At 41.4% G+C, this 18,645-nt stretch overlaps 1 protein-coding gene and 1 long non-coding RNA gene across 5 annotated transcripts in view; one reads left to right on the forward strand and one right to left on the reverse strand.

The window, feature by feature from the left end:
* The window catches only part of txndc16 (thioredoxin domain containing 16), a 115,064-nt gene that overhangs the window by 53,895 nt on the left and 42,524 nt on the right, over nt 1-18,645 (reverse strand). For all 4 annotated transcript variants that reach the window (XM_073039841.1, XM_073039842.1, XM_073039844.1 and 1 more), the window contains one exon: nt 17,476-17,535. In XM_073039841.1, coding sequence (XP_072895942.1) covers nt 17,476-17,535 — 60 coding nt within the window. The remainder of the gene's footprint in view (nt 1-17,475; nt 17,536-18,645) is intronic.
* LOC140724972 (uncharacterized) overlaps nt 1-18,645 on the forward strand; it is a 79,251-nt gene that overhangs the window by 46,463 nt on the left and 14,143 nt on the right. The gene's annotated exons all lie outside the window — the stretch shown is intronic.

Below are 18,645 nucleotides of genomic sequence, written 5' to 3' on the forward strand. Positions count from 1 at the left end.
CCATGCACCCACAACCCAGTGTAAGAAAGCCTACCTCTGACATCCCCTCATATACTTTCCTCCAATTTTATTGAAATTATTACATTAGATTAGATTCAACTTTATTGTCATTGTGACGAGTACAGATACAAAGCCAATGAAATCTAACCAGAAATGCACCCAGTCTAACCAGAAATGCAAAGAAGAGTGTTATTTATAAAATAACTGCGAATAAGAAGTGCTACAGCACACAAATCTAGAAGTGCTGAGACAGTACAATATGGGTGCAATACTGCTTAATGCTGTGATGTGAGGTTCAGCAGGGTCACAGCCTCAGGGAGGAAGCTCTTCCTGAGCCTGCTGGTGCGGGAGCGGAGGCTCATGTAGCGCCTACCAGATGGGAGGAGAGTAAAAATCCATGATTAGGGTGAGATGCATCCTCGATAATGCTTTTCGCCCTGCCCAGGCAGCGTTTATGGTAGATGTTCTCAATGGGTGCCGATAATCCGCTGGGCAGTTTTCACCACACGCTGGAGTGCTTTGCGGTCCGATACGGGACAATTGCCATACCACACTGGTGAGTATGCTCTCAATGGTACAGCGGTAAAATCCGCCAATATCCTGGGATAGAGGTGAGCTTTCTTGATGCTCTGCAGGAAATAAAGGCGCTGTTGCACCTTTTTGATCAGGATGGAGGCGTTCAGGGACCAGGTGAGATCCTCAGAAATGTGGACACCAAGGAATCTGAAGCTTGATACACACTCCACTACAGCTCCATTGATGTTGATGGGGATGTGAGTGTGGTTCCTAACATGCCTGAAGTCCACAGTGATCTCCTTGGTCTTCTTGGCGTTAAGGGCCAGGTTGTTGTTGGCACACCACGGGGCCAGGTGCTGGACCTCATCCCTGTAGGCCATCTCGTCATCCCCTCTGATCAGGCCAACCACCGTGGTGTCATCTGCGAACTTGATTATGGAGTTAGAACCATGTACAGGAATGCAGTCATAGAACCATAGAACACTACAGCACAGTACAGGCCCTTCAGCCCTCCGTGTTGTGCCAACCCATATAATCCTTAAAATAGTACTAAACCCACACTACCCCATAACCTTCCATTTTTCTTTCATCCATGTGCCTCTTAAATACCCCTAATGTTTTAGCCTCCACCACTATCCCTGGCAAGTCATTCCAGCCATTCACAACCCTCCGTGTAAAAACACTTACCCCTGATGTCTCCCCTAAACTTCCCTCCCTTAATTTTGTACATATACCCTCTGGTGTTTGCTATTGGTGCCCTGGGAAACAGGTACTGACTATCCACCTTATCTATGCCTCTCATAATCTTGTAGACCTCTATCAAGTCCCCTCTCATTCTTTGACGCTCCAAAGAGAAAAGTCCCAGCTCTGCTAACCTTGCTTCATGTGACTTGTTCTCCAAACCAGGCAACACCCTGGTAAATCTCCTCTGCACCCTCTCCATAGCTTCCACATCCTTCCTATAATGAGGTGACCAGAATTGAACATAATACTCTAAGTGTGGTCTCACCAGAGATTTGTAGAGTTGCAACATGACCTCTCTTGTCTTGAAGTCAATCCCCCTGTTAATTAAGCCTAGCATCCCATAGGCCTTCTTAACTACCCTATCAACCTGTGCAGCGACCTTGAGGGATGTATGGATTTGAACCCCAAGGTCCCTTTGTTCATCCACACTCTTAAGTAATTGACCATTAATCCTGTACTCAGTCTTCTAGTTTGTCCTTCCAAAATGCATCACCTCACATTTGTCCGGATTGAACTCCATCTGCCATTTTTCTGCCCAACTCTGCAGCCTGTCTATATCCTCTTGTAATCTTTGACCACCTACAGCTCCATCCACAACTCCTCCAATCTTCGAGTCATCCACAAACTTACTCACCCATCCTTCCGCCTCTACATCCAGATCATTTATAAAAAATCACAAATAGCAGGGGTCCCAGGACAGATCCCTGCAGCGCTCCACTAGTCACTGACCTCCAGGCAGAATACTTTCCTTCCACAACTACCCTCTGCTTTCTTCCTCTAAGCCAATTTTTTATCCAAACAGCTAAGGTTCCACTTATCTCATGCCTCATGACTTTCTGGATGAGCCTCTCATGAGGGACCTTGTCAAATGCTTTGCTAAAGTCCATGTAGAACACATCCACTGCCTTACCCTCATCAATTTCTTTTGTTACCTCTTCAAAAAACTCAATCAGGCTCGTGAGGCACGATCTTCCCTTCACAAAGCCATGTTGACTATCCATGAGTAGACTGTACTTCTCCAAATGCTCATAGATCCTATCCTTAAGAAACCTTTCCAATAGTTTGCATACCACTGACGTAAGATTCACCAGTCTATAGTTCCCAGGTTTCTCCCATTACCTTTTTTAAACAAGGGAACTACATTTGCCATTCTCCAGTCCTCCGGCACTTCCCCTGCAGCCAAAGAGGACTCAAAGATCATGGCTAATGCTCCTGCGATCTCTTCTTTCAATTCCCACAGCAACCTGGGGTGTATCGTATCCGGCCCTGGGGATTTATCAATCTTAACATTTTTAATGTTTTTTTAAGGTGTAAAAAAAAAACATTTTTATAGGTGAAAAGGGAGTTCAGAAGAGGGCTCAGCACACAGCCTTGAGGCACGCCGGTGTTCAGGGTGAGAGTGGAGGAGGAGAGGTTGTCTAACAATAGATTGGGATCTGTTAGTCAGAAAATCCAAGGTCCAATTACAGAGGGATGAGCTGATACCGAGCTGATATCAAGCTGATGAAATTTGGCAATCAGCTTGGAGGGGATCACAGTACTGAATGCCGAACTAAAGTCAACGAACAACATTCTGACATTAAGAGTTGGGGCTGTCCAGGTGGGTCAGGGCAGAGTGAAGTGCTGTGGAGATGGCGTCCTCTGTTGACCTGTTGTTGCGATAGGCAAATTGATGGGGGTCCAGGATAGTGGGCAGACAGGATTTCAGATGTGATAGAACCAGTCTCTCAAAGCACTTTGCAATGACGGGGGTGAGTGCCACTGGGCGGAAGTCATTCAGGCCCATAGCAGTGGAATGCTTCAGCACTGGCACGATGGTGGTGATCTTGAAGCTTGTGGGGACAACTGCCTGGGCTGGGGACAGATTGAAAATATCCGTGAAGACTCCGGCCAACTGCCCTGCACAGACTCTGAGCTCAGGGTGGCGCAAACATCGTAGGTGGAAAGTGAGAGAGGCGGTTCACTAGGTGGGAGATTCACTTTGAGGGTGACCTCCTTGTTCCCTCAGTCAAAGCAAGCGTAGAAGTAATTGAGCTCATCAGGGAGGCAAGCAGAGCTGGAAGGGGGCACAGTACTAGGTGGTTTGAAGTCTGTAATGACCTGTATGCCATGCTACATGTGCCGAGGTCCAAGGAGTTGAAATGCTCCTCGATTCTCTGTTTGTATGTGTGTTTAGCCTGAGAGATTCCCCTCCTCAGGTTGGCCCTAGCTGAGCTGTAAGCCTCCCGGTCTCCAGACCTGAAGGCTGAATCTCTGGCTTTGTGCAGGAGGTGAACCTCTCCGCTCATCCATGGTTTCTGGTTGGGGAAAACTTCTATTTGTGTTTGTGATGTCACTCTATCTACACACTTGTTGATGTGCTCAAGGACAGAGTTGGTATATAAGTCAATGTCAATCTGAGAGTCTGTGGTGGCACGGGCAACAAATGTGCTCCAGTCTGTGTGCTGGGATTGGTGCTGAAGAGCAGAGTCAGCACCCTCCAGCCAGATCTTAATAGCCTTCATTGTGGGTTTCACACGTTTAATGACCGGGCTGTAATTGGGAAGCAGAAACAATGAAAGATGGTTGGAATGTCCCAGGTGGGGGAGGGTAGTGGCTTTGTAAGCGTCAGGCATATTTGCGTAGACATGATCTAAGGTTTTATTTCCCCTTGTGGTGCACCACAAGGTAAATTCTTGGAAGCACGGTGCGTAGTTTGTAATGATTGAAGTCCCCAGCAACAATAAAGGCTCCGTCTGGATGCAATGTCTGCAGCTATTACATGTTCTCTATGTGCCATTTCCACCATGGGAAAATGCTGCTGACTCTCCACTCTATCAATGCTATTATCATTATACACCTCTATTATCACTCAGCCTCCTATGCTCCAAAGTGAAAAGCCTTAACCTATCTTCATAGGATATGCTCTGCAATCCAGGCAGCATCCTGATAAATCTCCTCTGCACCCTCTGTAAAGCTTCCACGTCCTTCCTATAATGACGCAGCCAGATCTGAACACAATATTCCAAGTGTGGTCTAACCAGAATTTTACAGAGTTGCAACATTGTCTCGCGGCTCCTGAACTCAGTCCCCTAAGTCATCACAGACACCCTATTAACTTGCTTGGTAGCTTTGAGGGATCTATTGATGTGGTCCCCATCCCTCTGTTCCTCCACACTGCAAAGAACCCTGCCATTAACTCTGCCTTCAAGTTTGATTTTCTAAAGTCTATCACTTCATACTTAAATGGAATGAACTCCCTGTGCCACTTCTCAGCTCAGCTCTGCATCCAGTCAATGTCCCAATGTAATCTACAATAGACTTCAACACTATCCACCACACCACAAACCTTGTAAAGGCCATATATTAAATCTTCGAAGAGCATGATGCAATTGCGTCCTTTTGTGTTGTGTATATCAGAGTTCAGCAATATTTAAATATATTGTTCAATATAGCATTCTTTGTTGTTATATAACTCCTTATGGGTTAAAAGTAAAAATATGCAAATAGCTTATACAGTATATGTCATACGCCATCACACCACCACATCATAAGCGTGCACCTTATTTAAAACCTAAAATGAACTATGGACATGTTGTCCCTGGCTCCATTGTTTTCTTTCAATTAGTTTTATGTTTTGGAGTTATAAAACATAACAGTGGTAATGAGTAAATTTTAAATCAAAACTGAGACAACTATCTACCAAATGAAGTGCCTTTCCTCGCAAGAGGAGAGAAACGGTTGAGTAAAAAAGCATAGAATGATGTTTCTTTGGAAAAGTAGAGACAGTCAAGTGAAAAAAAGGAAGAAAACGGAAACATTCACAGGTTCATAAGTACTGGATGATAATAATATTAATTTTTTTTAAAAGGCAGAAATGGGTGGCTATATTGGAAAGGTTTTGATTGCACAAGGGATAACTGGTTCATATATACCAAGCAAATTGAGCAATATTTTGAAGCAAATGAAATAGCCAATGAAAAATGAGTGCCAGTTATACTGAGTGTACTAGTGGAAAAGCATACAGTTTGCTTACAAGTTTCACTGCTCCAACTAAACAAGGTGAAATGAGCTTTGCTAATATAGTGAAAGTTATGCAGGAACAGTTAGAAACAAAACCATTGTTGATTGCAGAACATTTTAGGTTCCAAAAGCAGAATCAAAAGGAAGGGGAATGAATTTCAGCTTATGTGGCTGAATGTAAGAACGTGTCTGAGCATTGCCTAATGATGCACTGAAAGATCGTTTAATTTGACGACTCTTACAAGAAAGCATTCAAAAATGGCTCCTAACTGAAGCACAACTTGTGTTTAAAAGAGCAGTTGAAATCGCTGTATCAATGGAAACAGCAGACAGTTATAGTCAGGAATGAAAGTGAGCATGAACAAAGTTGCAGCATCTAAGCAGAACCCTGCCTGCCCAAACAAACTGCGTTATCATTGTGGCAGGGGCTCACATACACCACGGCAATGCAGATTTAAATGCAAAACTTGCCGAAAATACAACAAAGTAGAGCACATACAAATAGCATGCCGGGCAGACAAAATTAAATGTTTTCCCTTTTGTTTCTTGGAGGCCACAATTACAAGATCAAATTCAAGAGGACAACTAACCATGGAAATAAAGGGAAGAGAAAAAGTCAAGCTGCAGTTTCAAAAAGAGCACTAATCTGCACACTGTTGATGAAAAAATCTGATAATGATGAATGATACAGGACTGCATAGCCCTGAGATTTAAAATGTGAAAATCTGGCTTATACCAGAAGTGAAATGCAAATTAATGAAAATGGAATTGGAATGACTATTTCAGTCATTCCACAAAATGAATTTTAACAGCATTTCAAAGAGACTGAGCTGAAGCCCACAGATAGAACATAGATCAGTATAGCACAGGAACAGGCCATTCAACCCACAATATTGTGCCGAACCAGCTAACAAGCAAATCAAAACACCCAGACCTTAACCCTTCCTATCTGCACTGTCCATATCCCTCTATCTTCCTTGCATGCATATGTCTATTCAAACATCTCTTAAAATCCTCTAGTGTATTTGCCTCTAACAGCAAACCAGGAAGCACATTCCAGGTCACAGCTCTCTGAGTAAAAAAAACTTACCCCTCACATCCCTTTTTAATCTACCCCCGTCACCTTCAATGCATGTCCCCTGGTATTAGAGATTTCAACTCTGGGAAGCTGATGCTCTCTGTTCACTCTATCTACACCTCTCATAACCTTGCAAACCTCTATCACATCTCCCCTTAGCCTCCGCTCCAGAGAAAACAACCCAAGTTTATCCAGCTTCTTGTGATAGCACGTGCCCTCTAAACCAGGCAGCGTCCTGGTAAACCTCTTTAGCACCCTTTCCAAAGCCTCAAGATCTTTCCTATAGTGAGCTGACTAAAATTCTTTGCAATATTTCAGATATGGCCTAACCAGAATTTTATAACCGCTTGATGTTTGAACTCATCACCTTGACTAATAAAAGCACACATTCCATAAGCTTTCTTAACCACTTTATCGAACTGTGTTGCCACTTTCAAGGAGCTATGAACTTGGACCCCAAGTTCTCTCTGTTTTGCAACATTGTTAAGGACCTTGCCCTTAACAGTGTGCTGTCTCCTTGCATTTGCCCTACCGCGGTGCAACACCTCACTTTTATCTGGGTTAAATTCCATCTACCATTTCTCTGCCCATATCTGTAACTGGTCTATATCATGCTTTATTCTTTAGCAGACTTCTACACTATGCACAACTCCACCAATCTCGGTACCATTCACAAACTTACTAACACACCCATCTACATTTTCATCCAGGTCACTTATTAACATCACAAAGAGCAGAGATTCCAGCACAGATCCTTGCAGAAGACCACTAATTACAGACCTCAACTCAAACAAGTCCCTTCAACCACTTGAACATTGATTTCTTGGACTTCCGGTAATTGCTCCCGCTCTCCTTCACGAGCCCCCATTCCCATTTCCCTCTCTCACCTGATCTCCTTACCTGCCCATCACATTCATGTGGTGGTCCTCCCTTTTTTCTTTCTTCCATGCTCTTCTGTCCTCTGTCACATACCCCCTTCTCCAGCCCTTTATCTCTTTCACCAATCAACCTCCCATCTCTTTAATTCAACTCTCCCCTCTCCCAGTTTCACCTATCACTTACCACTTTGTACATCTTCCTCCAATGCCACCCCCCCCCCCACCACCCCACCTTCTTACCCTGATTTCTCATCATTTTTTCCAGTCCTGATTAAGAGTCTCGGCCCAAAACATCACCCATTTACTCTTTTTCATAGATGCTGCCTGGCCTGCTGAGTTCCACCAGCACTTTGTGTGTGTCCCTTCAACCACTACCCGCTGTCTGCTATGCCCAGGCCAGTTCTGAATCCAAACAGCCAATTCACAGCATCTTAATCTTCCGGATAAGCCTCCCATGAGGGACTCTGTCAAACAACTTACTAAAAATCCAAATAGAGAGCATCCTCTGCCCTACCTTCATCAATCTCTCTCACCAATTTGTCAAATAACTGAATAACTGGTAAGGCTTGATCCACCACATACAGAGCCATGGGTTCCCAAAAGCTCAAATATCCCATCCCTAAGACTTTTCTCCAGCAATTTCCGTACAACTGATGTGAGACTCGCTAATCTAAGTACCCAGCATTTTCTCTTGTTCCCTTCTTAAATAGAGGTACATTGCCACTCGCCAGTCCTCTGCGACCTCACATTTGCAGATTCTGGTCAAGAGCCCAGTAATTTTATCTCTTGCCTTCTTCAATAACCTGAGGTAAATCCCATCAGGCCCTGTGGACTTACTCACCTTACTACTCATTAGGAGGCCCAACACTTCCTCCTCCTTGACCTCTTAAACATCCTAATGTATTTATACACTCAGCTCTGATATTCAACTAAAATCTTATACTGGAGAAAAGATAATTCTGTGGGAATGACTTTGTAACAGTGAAATACAACCACCAACAAACCACACTGGGCTTGAATGTGGTGCAAAAAAGAAGGGTCAGCATTGTGTGGTTGTGATTGGCTAAGACAACTACAACTTGATTGGAGATCCACCTACCAGTTGCAAGCCACATTCCCAGCAATAGAGTTAACTGAAAACGAATTAAGCAAGATACTGGATTATGCCACATCAGTGCTCAAAGATGCACTGGAAAACTCAAACTGGAAAAGCTCAAGTAGCCAGTGAGCTAGATCAGATGGAAGCTGAAGGAATTCTTTCCGAGGTTGAGAGGAGTCTATGGGCAACGTGGGTGGTCCCAGTAGCCAAAAAGGATGGGTCTTTCAGCTTCTGCTGGGATTTTCAGGTCTCCACCAACTCAGTGATGAAAGCAGATCAATACCTTCTGTGCAGGGTAGAGGATAGTTTTCCAAACCTTACTGGAGGGAAATACTTCAGCAGAGTGGATTTAGCTGAGGCCTACCAAGAGATGGAGATGGAAGAAGAGTCCAAAGTGTTTCTCACAATAATCACTGTCAAAGGGCTTTATCATTTTGACAGGTCTACTTTTGGAGCTGCATCTGCACCTGCACTCTGGCAGAAAGCTATAGACCTGGTGCTGTAGGGCTCCCCAGCCACTCAGTGTTACTGGTGAGGATGAGCAAGGAACACATCCAAAATCTCATGACAGTGTTAAAAAGATTAAAAGGTTATCATCTCAGAGTACTCTGCAACAAGAGTTCCAAAATATAACAATCTGTCTTCAATGAAATATAATTAACTTACTCAACAGATATACTGTAGATAATAGTAAGAATGCCAGCTACTCAACTTGATGCTATTAAATCTCACTGCTGTTAATACATTTTAAAAGGCCGCTGCTTAAAGCATACACTTAAACATTCGTGAAACGTTTCGGGATTTCTACACCAATTATGGAGGCCATTTCTCAGAATTACTCGTTGATGGAGTACTAATCACTAAATATTTTAATGTATTTGCTGGTACATAGCACTGTCTGTGTCAAGGGACAGAATGTTTTGTGAAACATGGACATTATTCCTCATAGCATGGAATAGATTTTCAACCTTACTCATTAAAAAGCTTTTATTAAGCAAAATTTTAAAGGGTTTGAGGATTGAAAAATTAGCTATAAGGATATGATGATTTGAATTTTGGTAACAATTCAGCGGTTCTAAAGATTGCATGACTATTCTTATCTATAAATAATTTTGGTAATGTTATATAAATAAAAGCTTATGCCCAACATAATCATCTGAACAGTCCATTACTATATTCAATAACGTTAGCATGGATTTTAGAATAATCATAACTGCCAGTACTGAATATATATTTAATTATTATAAGCTTTTCTATTGGATGCATCAGAAACTGAGCTCACATAAAACTTGGCTACAAAAGCTCAGCTCTAGTCAGTTTTGCTTTTAAAATGGTCTTTGGGCTTTGGTTCAAAGTTCAAAGTAAAATTTATTATCAGAGTACATACATGTCACCACATTCAGCCCTGAGATTCTTTTTCTGTTAGAATACTTAGCAAATCTATAGAACATTAACTGTAAACATCAGGCACTGTAACCTGTAAATGTAGATACAAATAAATAGTAATAAAAATGAGCATGAAATAACAATATAAGAAAGAGTTCTTAATTGAGTATAGCTATCCTCTTTTGCTCAAGGGTTGAGGGGTAGTAACTGTTCTTGAACTTAGTGGTGCGAGTCCTGAGGCACCTGTACCTTCTTCCTGATGGCAACAGTGAGAAAAGAGCATGGCCTGGGTGGTGAGGATCTTTGATGATGGATGCTACTTTTCTACGGCAACATTTCATGTAGATGTGCTCAGTTGTTGGGATGGCTTTACCCGTGATAAACTGGGCTGAATCCACTGCCTGGTGTAGGATTTTCCACTCAAAGGCATTGGTGTTCCAATTCAGGTCATAATGCAAACAGTCAGCACACTTTCCACCACACATCTATAGAAGTTGAATTGGGTTGGGAAGAATTCTGTTTTTATAAACACATACAAAAGCTGGATGAACTCAGCAGGTCGGACACCGTCCATTGAAATGAGCAGTCAACGGATGCTGCCCGACCTGCTGAGTTCATCCAGCTTTTGTACGTGTTGATTTGACCACAGCATCTGCAGTGTACTTTGTGTTTACTATTCTGTTTTTATAAATATGATCTCCAAGAACAAGATTTTTAAGACCAAATTTATAAGGTCATGTCATTTGTTCATAGCCTGTTCTGTTCTATTTTATACTAACTGAGTCAGAGGTGGGAAGGTTGACACTAATGCTACTGATATACTGCATCAGAACTGTGAGATGGTTTCTTGGGTTGAAGAAGGACTGGTCTCAAAGGAAATTGATATACCCCAGTCAGGCCATGGGAAACTTTGCTGCAAACTTCTCCAATGCTCAGCCATGTGGACATGGGCTATGTGTGAGCACAACGTTAGGACTGTTGGCAATGGTCACGTCAAGATTGTCATGACACTGTTCAGACCGACAATGGATTTTAATCTTATACTGGCTGTACAATTCTGAGCCCATGATCCCATGGGCAATGATCCCAAAATATAGAAGAAATTAATTTCCTTTTTATTTCCAACATTCAAAAAAATCATTTATATCAAAACTAATGTTGAGTGGCTAATGTATTTTGTTATGATTTTATGTTCTTCTCCATTATTCCCCAGCTGACCAACAAAATCCATCTAAAATGGCAAGCTGCCTGGCGTTAAATAAATTAGCATCAACCTTAATCCCAATCTACTGAAAATTCTTAAATTTTAGTCATTACTGAAAGAAAATTCTCATCAACTAAACCTTGGCAGAAGGTGCACCCCAACATCTTTGAATAACGTCTCTGAACAGTAGCCTGGTATTTCCATGACATGGTGTGTGACTCAAGGTATTTTACAAGATGATTTTGTTGCCTTGACAAGTCAAGATGTTCAGTTGATCAAGTCTCTTGCTTAGCAGCAGTATGCCTATATGTTTATCTGGTAATTTTAAAGAGATTTCAAATTAGCTATACAGTACTTGCAAAAATGTAAGGAACAAGAGTTGCAGAAATCCAGCAGGATGATCATAACTTTGAGGATTCTTTTTTCTTTGAAGCAAGAAGTAGGTACAGAGGAGATATCAGGGGTAGGTCGGTATTTTTTTTAGTTTTTTTTTTTACGCAGAGAGTGGTGAGTGCGTGGAATGGGCTGCCAGTGACGGTGGTGGAGGCGGATATGATAGGGTCTTTTAAGAGACTCCTGGACAGGTATATGGAGCTTAGAAAAATAGAGGGCTATGGGTAAACCTAGGTAATTTCTCAGGTAAGAACATGTTCGGCACAGCTTTGTGGACCGAAGGGCCTGTATTGTGCTGTAGGTTTTCTATGTTTCTAATTCATCCTTAAACAGTACAAGGACTAAAGGAGCACATCAGAGTATTCTTCTCTTCAGTAACAGAGTTTATCTCTGTCACCACCATATTCAGCATTCATCTGAGAGCACAGCAGCTTGTCCATAAAATATTTTAACTGTATTTGCTGATAATTTTCCATCAATGCCAGCTGGCAGATCAAATCCCATTCCTGTTACAATTCCCCCCCCCCCCCCCCCGCCCCATTAACTCCCTCCATTTATCTTGCCATCCACCTACACTAGAGGTAATTTACAGTAGCCATTTAACATACTGATCTGGGTGCAAACTGGTGGGCCCAGGAAAAGCCTGCTCAGGCAAAACTAGAACACGCAAAGACAACACGGATAACAGCCGAGGTCAAGTATATAAACCAGTTCACTGACTATTGTGACACCAAGTTTCCCTGCTGAATAATATGCTGAAATGCATGCATAGTTTACTTGTACAACTCTAGTTCCAAGAATAACAGTGGGGGGGGGGGGGGGGAAAGAAAACACATTATGATTCTTAACATAATAAGTTTCAAAACACAACACTAACTCTTTCCTAACAGACTGCTTCCCCTGTGTCACCTATTCCATGTGCAGGCCTTTTCATTCAGGGATATTTTACTCATTATGGGTCTCCATTCACCAACTGAGTTACCTGTTGCAAGTTCTCGAACCTTATAAACCCGAAACAAAGGGACCCTTATCAGGGTTTGGAAGTTGATGTGCAGGACACTGGTTTATCAGTCCACTACTGCCAAAAGAGTTGTATTTTGTGCTTACATAGAAACACAGAAAACATACGGCACAATACAGGCCCTTTGGCCCAGAAAGTTGTGCTGAACACGTCCCTACCTTAGAAATTACTAGGCTATGATTTTATGCTTCTATGATCTTACCCACTGCGATGAAATTCCAATGAGTTCCACTAATGTCTGCAATGAACACAGAAGTACCGTTGACACTGTAGACTTCAAAAGCCCATTTGTTGGGATTACACATTTCAGTCTGATATTGGATGTGATGTTTCTTGTATGTTCAATGGATCAAAGTGTAGAAATTCTGAAATCAGCACTGAAAACTCAGTCCAATATCCTCAACATCTCCTCTCACCCAGAATATGGATAGGGCTCCCTTTGAGAAAGTGGCAGTCATTAGCCCATTCATCTGCTCTGAAAACCCAGTCCAAATCCTCAGTATCTCCTCTCACCCAGAATATGGATAGTGCTCCCCTTCACCTCACTTGTCTTCTCAGCAACCTCCCTTTTCAGTGCATCCTCACATAATTTCTAAAGCCTCTAAATACCGTAAGTACTGGACACAACTTTGCCTCTTTCATCTCTTCCCATGGGACCATTCCATCTGAGATGCTCAGATGCACTCTTTCATCTCCACCATGTGTCCCTTGACCAGGACATCCACAGGATATGAAGTACCCATTCCTTTTCTGCCTTCTCCACTGACCAGTACCACACACATCCTTGTAGAAGCAGCAAAAGAAAATTCTCTCTACACCTTCCACTCTCTCTCTACAGATGTCATCTCACCTGCTGTAATGCCTCTATAAAACTTTGTTATCTTCTGCAACCAGCTCAGAAGTTTGCTAGGCATTCAGTGTGATTCTGTCAAATAGCCTTTGGACAATTCAAGAATTCTTTGCTGCTATGTTAAGTTAAATTAAATTAGTTGTTCCCACAAAAAATTGGCCAGCTTTCCAAAGACCTTAGATACATATCAATTGATGAACTCTTCTCTCTTTTTCAGTAGGAGGATACTGTATTCTAACAACAGCTTGATCAAGACATTGTGCAAAGAACAAATTATAATCTGAATTTTATAAATGAGATACAGTGCCTATAAACAGTATTCAATCCCCTTGGAAATTTAATGTTCTATTGTTTTACAACATTGAATCACAGTGGCTTTTTTTTTTACACTGATCAGCAGATAAAGACTCAAAGTGAAAACAGATCTCTACAAAGTGACCTAAATTAATTACAAATAAAAAATACTAAATAATTGATTGCATAAGTAATTACTTTTTACAGGCACTGTAGATATTAATCCTAGCACATCTTCAGTACTTCTCTTGTATCACATTGTGGATCTTCGATGATTCATAAGGTATATTTCCTAGGTTCCGCTGTTTAATAGCCTGGAGCTTAAAAACTTTCATGATGCATCAAATGCTACAAACTGCTTCAGTCTAATTGCATCACATTGCCCAAATTTATGCTGCCAAATATGCACTCTTCTGCTTGGCATATCTCAAATGGCTTGTGGATCCCTTTGTTTTCTTCTAAAATTCAAATGGCATTACTACATCCAAAGTTTTAGATCATTCCTGTTGCTTTCAATCACATCACTAATACTTAATTTTAATTTGTTCGAGTACACGGTCTTTTGCTAGCCTATAAGAATATAGACCTCAGTACAGGAGTTAATGTTTCTTAATTAATCTCCACTTCTGCCATATCTACATGTAAGGATACTAGTAATGATGATACTTTTCTCAAAGGTCCAATTCTAACTTCAACTTCTACACATTCATTAACTAGCATTAACCCTGCTGTACTGGTTACTAACCATTATAGTGGCAAGAACTGATGCAGAATATTCACATCAAACAGCAGCTATAGATTGCAATTCCAAGCATACCTGCTACCCTATCCTCTGAACACATTAAACTTCAAACCTTTCCATATCATTGTTCTCTTCGCCAACATGACTGAAGACTTTCTGTCCATGGTTAAATACGATATCGCTTGCTGCTTGGCTAAAATCGACCTGTTTGCTTTATTTTGCCATCTGCTAGTCTTTTACTATGAGGAGCACTGCTTTATTGAATAAGAATGATTTTGAAAATTTCCCATTCTCATCACTGATGCAACTACCCTCTTTCACCATGTACAACCTTTTAGTCAGCCATATTCATATACAAACCCCATTTCCAGAAAAGTTGGGATATTTTCCAAAATGCAATGAAAACAAAAATCTGTGATATGTTAATTCACGTGAACCTTTATTTAACTGACAAAAGCACAAAGAAAAGATTTTCAATAGTTTTACTGACCAACTTAATTATATTTTGTAAATATACACAAATTTAGAATTTGATGGCTGCAACACACTCAACAGAAGTTGGGACAGAGTTAAAATAAGATTGAAAAGTGCACAGAATATTCAAGTAACACCGGTTTGGAAGACTCCACATTAAGCAGGCTAATTGGTAGCAGGTGAGGTATCATGACTGGGTATAAAAGTAGCGTCCATCAAAGGCTCAGTCTTTGCAAGCAAGGATGGGTCATGGCTCACCTCTTGTTGCCAAATTTCATGAGAGAATTGTTAGTCAGTTCAAAAGGAACATTTCCCAATGCAAGACTGCAGAGAATTTAGGTCTTTCAACATCTACAGTACATAATATTGTGAAAAGATTCAGAGAATTCAGAGACATCTCAGTGCGTAAAGGGCAAGGTCAGAAACCACTGTTGAATGTGCGTGATCTTCGAGCCCTCAGGCGGCACTGTCTAAGAAACCATCATGCTACTGTGACAATTATAGCCACCTGGGCTCGGGAGTACTTCGGAAAACCATTGTCACTTAGCACAGTCTGTCGCTGCATCCACAAATGCAACTTGAAACTGTATTACGCAAGGAGGAAGCCATTCATCAACTCTATGCAGAAATGCCGGCGAGTTCTCTGGGTCCGAGCTCATCTCAGATGGACCGAAAGACTGTGGAATCATGTGCTGTGGTCAGATGAGTCCACATTTCAGCTAGTTTTCGGAAAAAACGGGCGTCGAGTTGACGCCAAAGATGAAAACGACCATCCTGATTGTTATCAGCGAAAGGTGCAAAAGCCAGCACCTGTGATGGTATGGGGGTGCATCAGTGCCCACGGCATGGGTGAGTTGCATGTATGTGAAGGTACCATTGACTCTGAGGCGTATATTAGGATTTTAGAGAGACATATGTTGCCATCAAGGCGACGTCTCTTCCCGGGACGTCCATGCTTATTTCAGCAGGACAATGCCAGACCACATTCTGCACGGGCTACAACAGCGTGGCTTTGTAGACACAGAGTGCGTGTGCTTGACTGGCCTGCTGCCAGTCCAGATCTATCTCCTATTGAAAATGTGTGGCGCATCATGAAGAGGAGAATCAGACAACGGAGACCACAGACTGTTGAGCAGCTGAAGTCTTATATCAAGCAAGAATGGACAAAATTTCCAATTGCAAATCTACTACAATTTGTATCCTCAGTTCCAAAACGATTAAAAAGTGTTATTAAAAGGAAAGGTGATGTAACACGATGGTAAACATGCCTCTGTCCCAACTTTTGTTGAGCGTGTGGCAGCCGTCAAATTCTAAATTTGTGTATATTTACAAAATACAATTAAGTTGGTCAGTAAAACTATTGAAAATCTTTTCTTTGTCCTTTTGTCAGTTAAATAAAGGTTCATGTGAATTAACATATCACAGATTTTTGTTTTTATTGCATGTTGGAAAATATCCCAACTTTTCAGGAAATGGGGTTTGTATTTAAGGCATACTTCCAACATACAATATTTAGATAGTGTTCAGCTACTTCTCTGAAACACTGCTGAAATTGCCAGTTGGCTGTTTATCTAGGAGTGTGATGATCTCAAAAGGAATACACATCACTCCTCATTGAGGGGTCAGCAGTGGAAAGAACGAACAGCTTTGTGTTCCTGGTGTCAACATCTCAGAGGATCTATCCTGGGCAACACATCGATACAATCACAAAGTAATCACACCAACGGCTCTATTTTTGTTAGGAGTTTGAGGAGATTTGGTATGTCACCAAAGACACTTGCAATTTCTATAGATGTACTGTGGAGACCATTCTGACTGGGTGCATCACTGCCTGGTATAGAAGCCCCAAGGCACAAGATTCCAAGAGATTGTGGAAATGTACTTTATTTGGTATTACCAAAATGGAACCTGTATTGTACCATAGTGTTTTGCAGATAGTGTTCATGCAACATTATGTCGATGGACCTTGAGTATATGAGAAACTGCAGAAAGTCAAGTAGATTCAGTTACTGGAAGAATGCCAAGAGCACTAATTAAACACACTAACAGAATGTGCCTGGTTCTTGAACTGGCACAGGTAGGTAACATTTGTGGATAAAAGAGTGACTATGCTGTCTGCTTTCTCGAAGCTATCTCCAGTTCTTGTGCGGTGATGGCCTTCCACTGCAGCAAGTAAAATAAAGACGCTTATGATTGATCCACTTTGGGTCAATTGTCCTTTGCTGTAAGACGTTGTGAAAAGGTGCACAACAGGCTGCAGAGGATGGTAGACGCAACCAAGTGCATCACCACCTCAAGGACTTCTTCAAGGAATGTGCTTCAAGAAGTCAGCTTCCACACACCATCAGGAGCATGCCCTCTTCTCCTTACCATCACTGAAGAAGAGGTACAGGAGCCTGATGAACTACATTCAACAACTTAGAAACAACTTCTCCCCCTCCACTATCAGATCTCTAAATGGTCCATAAGTTCATGAATATTGTCATTATTCCTTTCTTTTGCACAATGTTAATGCGTGGTTTTCTATTTTCTTGTAAGGTTATCTCAGCCAACTGGACAAGAACTTACTATTGATCAAACAGTATGAAGCTCCATACCATATCACAATGACACTAAAGAGCACAGAGAAGGGGAACTCTGCAAAATAATTGCAATACTGTTGATAAACAACAAAGAACAAACACCTCCAGCATTAGCACAATTATTTTTGACATTTTTGAAAATCAATGTGAGTCACGCAGCAGATTGCTTACAGGAAACAAAATAAATTATAATGAAAATATTAACAGATTACCTGCAAGTCTGGTAGAAACTTCCACATAAGACTGAAAAAATACCATTGATACAGCATCCCCTATAATAATAAGATACATAAATAATTATAATGCAAAAGCTCTGCTTGCTAAAATATCATCCAGACTGTGAACTCTCATTTAGTGGTGGAATCCATGTGAGAAACCAAATGTCAGTCACTCTCGCAACGATACTTACAATGATTGCTTTACCAGCCCTAGAAAAAACACTGGTCTTCACACTCCATTTCATTCTCTCTCCCCAGCCGCTCACAGTTCACGCTCCACAATCACCACACCCCACCCCCCCACCCCCCACACTGAATTCTCACTTCAGTTCTCCTCTGAACTTCTACAATAAGGCCAATGTCACGGAGTCAGAAATTTCTCTCCACCTACTGCAAGTGTTTCCCCAGCGGCACTGGAATAGTCAGAAACCTAAGAAACTGAATCACTCAGCTATCATTTGGCATACTAATGAGTCCTATGGCCCATTTGAGAAGAATCTCTGGATAGTTAAGAAACTCTGTAACAAAAATTATATGCCAAGAAGAAAATTAATTAGATTGCAAGTACATATGGATTCCAGGCACAAGAGGTCAGAGTTTAATTTGGCTACAACTCTGCTCATTTTTTTTAAAAAACTGGTCAGTTCTCTTGGATAAACAGCTTAAAATCAAAACTTTCATTTGGTTTAAAAGTGTGCTTCATGGATTTAATTTAATTTTCAAGACTATTCTACAGTTGGGTTCTAGCAGGTCAAATTCCAACCAAAAACCTTTACCAACATTACCAATTTCTGGGTGAATGCATCTGCCAAGAGAGATTTGCATATACAATTGTGTATCAGCGTGGAGGTCACTCCCAAAAATAACAAACATTGAGAAACCAAGAATAGAAGAATCTTGACTCACAACTTTAAGACAATGTAGATTCCAAAAATACCCTAAGCAGTTCAGTGGACCTTTGTAAACTAGGTTTTACACCAGATCAGACATAATCCACGAAGTACAATAGGGCAACAGTTCCAAGAAATGTCACTCATGTATTAGCTTGAGACCCACTGCTAGCTTAGTAATCATGTGAACAGAAGTTATAGTTTGCTAACTGCAATCTTGCACTGTACAGACACAAAATAATCACACCCAAAAAGGTTACAGAAATGGAAACAA

The sequence above is a fragment of the Hemitrygon akajei genome, chromosome 3 (genome assembly GCF_048418815.1).
Source record: "Hemitrygon akajei chromosome 3, sHemAka1.3, whole genome shotgun sequence".
Lineage (NCBI taxonomy): Eukaryota > Metazoa > Chordata > Chondrichthyes > Myliobatiformes > Dasyatidae > Hemitrygon > Hemitrygon akajei.